The 9,560-nt window shown below is 38.2% G+C and overlaps 1 protein-coding gene across 1 annotated transcript; it reads left to right on the forward strand.

Moving 5' to 3' along the window:
- The first annotated feature begins 324 nt into the window (after positions 1 to 324).
- LOC141610784 (DNA-directed RNA polymerase 2, chloroplastic/mitochondrial-like) lies at positions 325 to 9,313 on the forward strand. Its single transcript, XM_074429048.1, has 20 exons — positions 325 to 396; positions 1,092 to 2,223; positions 2,378 to 2,578; positions 2,657 to 2,790; positions 2,884 to 2,950; positions 3,115 to 3,173; positions 3,405 to 3,522; positions 3,663 to 3,776; positions 3,952 to 4,083; positions 4,172 to 4,588; positions 5,753 to 5,803; positions 6,587 to 6,657; positions 6,758 to 6,842; positions 6,990 to 7,142; positions 7,273 to 7,347; positions 7,761 to 7,850; positions 7,953 to 8,000; positions 8,180 to 8,294; positions 8,435 to 8,538; positions 8,697 to 9,313. Exons 2-20 carry the CDS (start codon positions 1,297 to 1,299, stop codon positions 8,805 to 8,807), a joined length of 3,072 nt encoding a protein of 1,023 aa, XP_074285149.1. The 5' UTR covers positions 325 to 396; positions 1,092 to 1,296; the 3' UTR covers positions 8,808 to 9,313.
- The last annotated feature ends 247 nt before the right edge of the window (positions 9,314 to 9,560 follow it).

Raw genomic sequence — 9,560 nt, forward strand, 5'->3', positions numbered from 1 at the left:
TGAAGGTAAAACTTGACGTTCATTATAACTCATTGTCATTTCCTTCCTAAACCCATCTTTTAATCAATTTCTTTCGACCTCTCATTTATCGTCTAAAGAACATCATTCACTCTCAAATCAACTCATTTATCCACCAAACTCTACCATAAAATAACACACAATGACACCGTTTACCTTAAATTCAACTTGGTTTTGTTTGAAGGTGTCTAAAATATGTCGAAATAAAGGAAAAAAATTAGACACAACTTTATAAGTGTCCGATATGTTTTGATAGGTATTTCACAAGTGTGTATATCGAACACAGTATCAAACACGGGCATAATGAAAGCGTAGCCCTAAACTAGAGTAAAACAAACCTAGTCCGTAACACTTAGAAATGAAAGTTGTTGATGACGAGTAGGGATGGCAATGGGTAGGGTCTGGGTAGGGTCCGCCTAAACCCGGACCCGACCCGAGATTTTCCCTTTGACCAGATCTTCGACCTGCCCCGCAAGGGTCTAAAATTTGAGGACCCATACCCGGACCCTATGGGTAAGGGTAGTGTCTGGTCTACCCGCGGTCCGAGTTTAATGCACTTTAAGAATAAGATTAACGATTATAGGGTCTATAATATTAAAAAAAATCATACTACTTTAACATTATGAGTTTATTAATCTGCCGTTAATGGTGGTTGTCGGTCATTAGGCTATTAGAGAGGTGGTTGCGGGTTGCGTATCGTCTTTGTGGTGGTGGTTTTCTTGTGTCAGTGGTGAAGTGGTGGTATTGTCAGAAGAGTTTGGTTGGGTTTTATCACTTTATGGGATGAGGGAAGAGAAAGAGACTTTAGTTGGGTTTCTACAGTCTGTCAGTATGAATTCAGAAAAGTTGTAATTTTGATTTTTTTTGTTTAATAAAGGGTCTAAGGGTCGGGTATGGGTCTCATAACTTAGACCCGGACCCGGACCCGAAATATTTTCTTAAGACCCATACCCGACCCATACCCGACCCATACCCATTGGGTCTGAAAAAATGAGACCCATACCCGATCCATTAGGGTCCGACCCTCAGGGTCTGGGTCGGGTCCCCAACCCACTGCCATCCCTAATGACGAGTGACCTTGGCTGTTGCATCTGTACATCTCTTATCTTCAGCTTAACTAACTGTGAACAAATTTCTGTCACTTTACTACTATCAAACTTGAATTTAATCAAACAAAAAATAACAAAAATAACTCATGAGGTTTAACCAGGGTTTTAGGAAGTCCAATTTATCTCCCATTTTAATTTTAATCCCCCTTTAATCGTACCAAACAATTTGATGTCCTGTATTAGTATCCCCTTTTTAGCACCTGCAATTATTTCCCACAATTTAAACCCTAATTTCCAAATTCATTCATCAACTTACAAACTTTCATTCAACCCACTTCATCATAATTCATCAACTATGTGGAGAAATTTGGCTAAACAAGCTATTTTCAGGTCTCATATGGCCTCTTTTCGACGTTACGGTTTTATAGGGGTATCTCATGATTTGATATTTAGTAATTGCAAAAATCTCAACTTTCATGAGATGGGTTTTTGTAGAAAGGCTGGTTCTTTGTTGAAGGAAGTGATTGGGGAGAAACCCATTTTAGGGTGTTTGAGTAATCAACCTAATTTGAATTTGAATTTGAATTTGAATAGGTTGTGCCCTAAAGGGTATTCTAGTATTGCTGAGGTTGAATTGAACTCTTCTGAAGATTACGGCGAAGATGATTGTTCAGTGGTAAATGAGATTCAGGAATTGGTGGAGGAGATGAGGAGGGAGGAGAAGAGGGCGAAATGGCGTGAGGTTAAACAAAAGCAGCCTAAATCAGTGGCAGGAATGGGACCCTATAAGTATCAGGCCCTTAGAAATAGGCAGATTAAACATGAGACCGAGGCGTGGCAACAAGCTGCAGATGAGTACAGGGAACTGTTAGCTGATATGTGTAAGCATAGCTTGGCACCTAATTTGCCATATGTCAAGTCATTGTTTCTTGGATGGTTTGAGCCTCTCAGAAATAGCATTATGGAGGATCAAGAATTAATCAGGGAAGGCAAGTCGAGAGCCGCTTATGGGCCCTATTTTGATCTGTTGCCCGCTGACATGATGGCTATTATAACTATGCATAAGTTGATGGGAATGTTGATGACTGGAAGTGCATATGGAAATGTTAAGGTTGTGCACGCCGCTTGTGCCATTGGCGAAGCTATTGAACAAGAAGTGAGTGTCCTTGTCTTTGATTTTTTTTCATGCTTCATCATCTAATCCTTGTTTTAACCCTTGTTCGCATGTGACAATTCAAAGGGAAAATATAGAGCCTTAGAGAAAGTTTTAGCTTATTTGATGCATACTTAACATGCTGCTGCACATACAGGTGAGAATACACCTATTCTTAGAGAAAAAAAAGAAGAAGAAACAAGGTGATCCGGTTGTAAATGCTGATGTGCTTTTAAGGCAACAACTGTTGAGAAACAATGTAGATAGCTTGATTAAGAAGCAAAAGCGACGACAAGCTCTAAAGATAGTTACTTCTAACGATGAGATGAATCCTTGGGGTACAGAAGCAAGGGCTAAGGTTGGTCTCTGTTTCCTGATCATATTCATGAATTGAATGCATTTTAGCTGATACTGTGACATTTCTGTCATTTTGCAGGTTGGGAGCAGGTTGATTGAGTTGCTGATCAAAACCGCCTTTATACAACCTCCTGCTAGTCAATCAGCTGAAGATTTCCCTAATATTCGACCTGCATTTGTGCATTCATTGAAAAATGTTGGTCCTGACAACAAGTTACGATCCAACTCTCTACCATATAAAACGATATACTTTTGTTCATATGTAAATGACATACATTAATAGTTGGTTTGGTTTGATATGAATAGGAAAACCAGCAGGAGATATGGAGTAATAGAATGTGACCCTGAAGTAATCAAAGGTTTAGAGAAAACTGTGAGTTAGTAATCCTTTTAGTCCATTCATGCAAAAACCTACGCGTTTTTTTTTTAATAAATAGTTGGTGAATTTCCGTGTCTGATTAAATGGTAGGCTCATTGATTATCTTGATGATTTCGGGCCTCTCTCTTACCTATGACCATCTTTTGTTGCTTTTGCAGCCTAAGCACATGGTAATCCCGTATATGCCAATGGTGGTGCCACCAGAAAAGTGGAGAGGGTACGAGATTAAGGGTCATAATTATTTTGTTCACCCCTAGTAAAAATACTAGACCTGTGTGTCCTGTTGTACTATTGCTAAATGCTGTAAACAGTTTGAATCCATGAGCTCACTTTGAATGTTTTTATATAGCAGTTCCTCTTAACTTTTGGAATTTCTTTCTGATTCCAAGGGTTGAAACTGTTCAAACACACACCCAATAACCAAGCTCTTGTATTTTGTTTTTCCCAGTTATGACAAAGGTGCATACTTGGTTTTGCGATCATTTGTCATGCGAACTCATGGATCTAAACACCAACGTGAAGCAGTCAAAAGAGCCCCTGAAAAGCAGCTGGAATTGGTTTATGAGGTTAAAATATTATCATTTATTTAATCTCTGATATTACTTTCAAATTATCTGAAGTGACCTCATGCAAATACACCTGGTTATGATGAAGAGACTGTAATTAGTTTCCGCTGCGACATTGAATTTTAATTAAGTTTTTGTAGGCATTGAATACTCTTGGAAACACAAAATGGAGGGTAAATACAAAGGTTCTCAGCATAGTGGATAGGATATGGGCTACTGGAGGACGTTTAGCTGACTTGGTTGATCGTGATGATGTGAGTTTGGCTGACTTGGTTGATCGTGACTTGGTTGATTTAATCAGTTACTTTTTGAGATGCGACTATAATGAGTTTTAATGATACTGTTTCATTGACAGTAAAAATTCCATCCATTTGACTCCATTTTCTTTCTTTCTTTGTTCCTTTCTTTTGAATTTTTTCTTTCATGCAGGTACCTCTGCCAGAACAACCAGAGACAGAAGACGAATCTGAGCTTAAGAAATGGAAGTGGAAGGTCAGATCAGTGAAGAAAGAGAATCGAGAACGACATTCTCAGCGGTGTGATGTAGAACTCAAACTTGAGGTTGGTCATACTTTTGGAATGCTTCCTTTTTACATGCATGAAACAGCAGCCTTGATGCTATCATTCTTATCTTAATATATTTTATCAGGTTGCTCGAAAAATGAAGGATGAAGAAGGCTTCTTTTACCCTCATAATGTTGACTTTCGTGGTCGTGCATACCCTATGCATCCTTACTTGAATCACCTGGGCTCTGATATGTGTCGAGGTGTGCTAGAATTTGCTGAGGGGCGCCCTCTTGGAAAATCAGGATTGCGTTGGCTAAAAATTCACTTGGCGAATTTATATGCTGGCGGTGTTGACAAATTGTCTCTTGAGGGACGATTGTCATTTACTGATAATCATTTGGATGATGTACTTGACTCCGCGAATAAGCCACTAGAAGGAAGGCGTTGGTGGTTAAAAGCTGAAGATCCTTTTCAGTGTTTGGCCGTCTGCATCGATCTGGCTGGAGCGTTGAGAAGTCCGTCACCTGAAGCATATATTTCTCATATTCCAGTTCATCAGGTGAACCATTGACCAACTTTTAGGATTTAATGTTTCTTTTAAATGGTTCCCTGTGGAAAATAATTACTAGGTATTTTTAATTACATTGTGCTGGTACCTTGTATATCTTTAAATCTTCTGATAAAAATCTCTCGGTCCCTTACTAAACATCCGATTAACAAAGTCACATATACCAGTTTGAGGAATTACCAAATTGTAATATTACAAAGTTAGAGGGTTGTATGTACGTTGTCGAGGGTTAAGGCTGCATACTTATTTACCCCTTTCCCCCCTTTACCCTGCCTAGGTGGAGAGGTATTGGGTTAATACTGATGTTATTGAAAGGGATCCGGGTAATCATAGAAGGCTGATTGAGCGAAAAATTGTCTTTAGTCTCTTTCTCTAATGTATCAAAAGGAACTGAGAAGCATATGGACTCACTCCTTGTTGAGTTGTGATTCTTTCTGATGATCGGCTAAGTTTTTTTTTTTGAAGGAGGAATCGGCTAAGTTCTTTTAATAACATTTAACATAACCAATGGAAATTGCAACTTCAGATGAGATGAGCTTGTAACCTACTTGAAAGATTTCTTGCAATCTTTGCACTTCAATTTCAGCTGTCTTAGTTTAGGTCCTTTGTTATAGTCTTTCAGGAAAATTATGTTTGTGGGAAATTTTATTGATACGCAACAAGCTATAAACCTAGTAAGCCGTGAAAGTGTGATCGGGGATAATAATATAATATGATGTTCCCAGATCATTTAATGTAAGATTACCCTCTTTTATTATTCAATCATGATTCATGAGTCAGCAACCACTGTACTGCTTTAGTGAACACCTTTAATTTCCTTTCTCGCTTGCCTATTTTGTCCACCTTGAACACCCGTGAGTCAAAAATCTAAATTAGTGGGTCCAAAGGAGACTATGCAAGAGAATGCATTGTACAGAGGAAAATTCATGTTGTGCTGATGCCCATCATCGGAAGTATAACTACTTCTTTTTTAATGATTCATACCTATTTTATTTACTATTGTTACTCTGGAGTCCGGAGTGTCCTAACTCACTCCCAAAATCATCTTTATCAGGCGCATGCCATTTTCTTAGTTTGCATAATCATTTACTATATTATAAATGGTTTTCATCAACTTCAAAAGCGTGAAGTAAATTTTTTTCACTGGTGCAACAGGATGGTTCCTGCAATGGTTTACAACACTATGCTGCTCTCGGGAGAGATAAGGTATTTTTTCGTATGTCCTAAAATTTTGATATGGTATATGTCGAGGAAGAAGTTCTAGTATCCATCTGAAGAATTGGAAATATTGCCTATTGTCTCTGCTGTGGACCACACTTTTTGTCTGTATTTCGACCATTTAACCTGTAACACTGTGCCAATACATAAGCTATAGTTGTGCGAATAACTACATTTTTTGCTGAATGATTTGCTATATGCTATGCCTGTTAGGAATGGTATCCTTTGTTTCTTTATAGAAAAATGATATGTTTTGCCAAAGAATTAAAAGAGCATAAGACAACAGTAACCTCTGTTGCAGCAACTTACATTGAGGTCTATTACAAAAAATCAATGGAATCACAATTGTTTAAAAAGCATGAACCCTTAAGAGAGCCATATAACCGATTGCTAAAAGTGTTGACTATAATGTTTGATTTATATGGAGAAGGTTGTGAAATGATATAGCCCAAAGGATATAACTTTCTGCATTTGAGGGCAATGCACTGAATATTGAACCCTCCCCTCTCAAAGTCTCATTTGATCACCACCCTTGGTGGAAGACTGGAGCCTTTTGCGCCTGGGTAGACGGTTTCATTTGGTTACCTTACTCTTCTGAATTTCAACCATGCAAGTTTTAGGCAGAGTGGTCAAACATGTCTTGGATGAGTTCATTAGTAGTTATGTAAATGCCAAGTGAATCATCTATAAGCTGAAGGAAGGCTATCAGAAGACTTTGTGGGGTTGGTGGTAGAGTAAGTTTTTTCTTCTCATGCAAGTTTTTTCTTTCAGCTGGGAGCTGCTGCTGTGAATCTTGTTGCGGGTGAAAAACCTGCAGATGTTTACTCAGGGATTGCTGAAAGGTTAGAGCGCTTTTATTTCTCACGCTTGGTTATGTGGTTTCTGGCTGGCTGATTAAAACTAATATGTAGTTAAGAATATGATTCCAAATGCTTTGTGCAGGGTTCTAGCTATCATGAAACATGATGCAGAAAACGATCCTGAAGATTTTCCCGATGCATTACATGCTAGGCGATTGGTCAATCAGGTTTCTGGCTTCAGAAATCGGTGTATATTTTCAGATTATTATTAATTTCGTTAATTTAACAAGAATGACACTGGCTAGCCACATTCGGTAGCTTTTTTTTTTACCTAATCATGACGCCGTATGTTCAATGCAAATTGCAAAATATAGGTCGATAGGAAATTGGTCAAACAGACAGTCATGACATCAGTATATGGTGTCACTTACATTGGTGCAAGAGATCAGATCAAGAGGAGGTTGAAGGAGCGCGGCATATTCAATGACGATGTGGAGCTTTTTGGTGCAGCTTGTTATGCTGCAAAGGTAAACAATGGAATTACTTTGGGGTTCGCTTTGTAGATATTCTAACGTCTGGATTTGTTAGCAGTGTTGTGAGCTTTCAGACTTGTCTCTCTAATCTTTACTGAAAGTAATGTATTTTTTTGTTGGGTAGACAACATTGACGGCATTAGGAGAGATGTTTCAGGGTGCCCGTGGTATTATGTGCTGGCTTGGTGACTGCGCTAAGGTTTGTTGGAGATACCCTAAGTTCCTTGTTTTGCATTGCCTGTTTGTATGCCAGGATCTATCAGCTAATAGATGAAAGCATTTGAGATGAAAGAATAAAATCATTCTAGACGCAAAACTTAGTGTTGGTAAGACACTAAGGGCATCCACATTCCACAGTGGTCTTATATTCGCTTTAGCTTGTTTCACCTACCAATCAGTCAATCACCATGACTAAAAATTGACTTTTAAAAACATTTACACACGTCAGATTTTACTGTAGTAATTTAGCATGGGACACGGGTAGTTTATAAGTTATACTCCGTCTCACCTTATTTGGATCTCGGCCTCTCTGGTATGATTTGCCATGGTTTCAGTTTGATATGAACTTATTGAGTAATCTGCTGATATCATGGTTTCGATGACTTTGTGCAGCTAATAGCAACCGAAAATCATCCCGTGAGGTGGACAACACCTATGGGTCTTCCTGTTGTGCAACCTTACTACAAGAAAGGCAGGCGTCTTGTATGGCATCCTGCGCTTTATTCTCTTTCTCGTCTTCTACTTTATTAATTTTCTATATCAAAAGAAAAATTCTTTAATCATGCCAGTCGCATTGTGATGCAGATAAGAACATCCCTTCAAATGTTGACTTTAGAAAGAGAATCCGAAAAGGTAATCCTATTTTCATCTCATATATAGTTGTTAAATAAGCAATGGAGAAAACAAGCATATCGTTGACAAACATTGTATTGAGTCCTAATCCTCAGTGTCTAACTCAATAGATTGTCAATAAACATTTTTCTCATTGAAATGTGAAGTTTGTGAATAAGAGAGTTTTTTGTGTGCTACAGATCATGATTAAGCGGCAAAAAACAGCTTTCCCGCCAAATTTTGTGCACTCCCTTGATGGTTCGCATATGATGATGACTGCACTTGCCTGCAAAAATGCAGGCTTAAGTTTCGCAGGTCGTCTTCTGTTTTTTAAACTCTGTATCTCCATCCAATTTTTGATATAAATACTTGTGTGATTGTGAGAAAATATTTCATCTCTTTACTCCCCTTATCTAAATAAGGTCTCATATTTCCTTTTACCTTGTGGACTGTAGGAGTTCATGATTCATATTGGACACATGCATGCGACATACAGCAAATGAACAAGATACTTCGTGAGAAATTCGTAGAACTTTATGAGGAACCAATTCTGGAAAATGTAAGTTGAATCTGGAGATTTATTCTAACCTTCTATATCTCTCCTTTGTCGTTCGAAACCCGATGAAAATCACGTTTCCCTAATATTCGAGTACAGTAAAGAAGGTAAACAAACATTAATTCCCTATTTAACTAATCTATTCGTGTTATCATTAACAGTTGCTGAATAGTTTCCAGCAGTCTTTCCCCTATTTACAATTCCCTCCGCTGCCTGAACGAGGAGACTTCGATCTAAAAGAAGTTCTGGACTCCACATATTTCTTCAACTGAGTCAAAAAAGGGAGATGGTGTTACATATACATGTTGCTCTCGTCTTCGGATGATCTCGCTACCAGGATTGTAGCCACGTTGTCACTCCAGATATGCCCCCACTAAACTACATGTACAATTGGCTTCTGTGCAACGAGATAATTTCTACTTCCTAGTCGCTGGGTGTATGGTTCTAGCTATACCTTGAAGCTCCTTAAGATCAAGACACTAGGACTACACTGAATCGAAGACCTGATCTCTCCGCTTTTTGTAGAGTCGAGGATGGCTTCTCGACAAAAGCATTTTTGACATTCTCTGCAGACATAGACGGATGTGCAAAACATAGTAAAAGAAAAAAGAGGTAAAATCTTGGGTGTGATGATGTATAGAAAGTACTCCGTACAATATTAGCCTTGTAGGCTGTAGACTGTATAATGAATGAAGCTTACCTTTGTGAATTGTGATGCACCTTATCAATCACATGATCAACAAATACTTGCGATATTTGTTGATAACTTCATTTTGTATTCTCACGTGATCACGTCAATCACATGAAAAAAGCTTAAATGGTAAGCTAATACCCACGGCATAAATTCTTATTTTAGATGGACCTTTTTCGCCTGGTCAAATATAACCACAAGGGTATTAGCTATACCCACTGGCCTCGCAAGAAATTCACAAGTTGATTTTTAATTTCAAAATTTGGTAAAATTTTATGTTCTCACTCAAATTTGTTATTTTACCCGTTCAAGTTTTTTAGCACTCGTGAGATTC

This window comes from Silene latifolia, chromosome 1 (genome assembly GCF_048544455.1).
Source record: "Silene latifolia isolate original U9 population chromosome 1, ASM4854445v1, whole genome shotgun sequence".
Lineage (NCBI taxonomy): Eukaryota > Viridiplantae > Streptophyta > Magnoliopsida > Caryophyllales > Caryophyllaceae > Silene > Silene latifolia.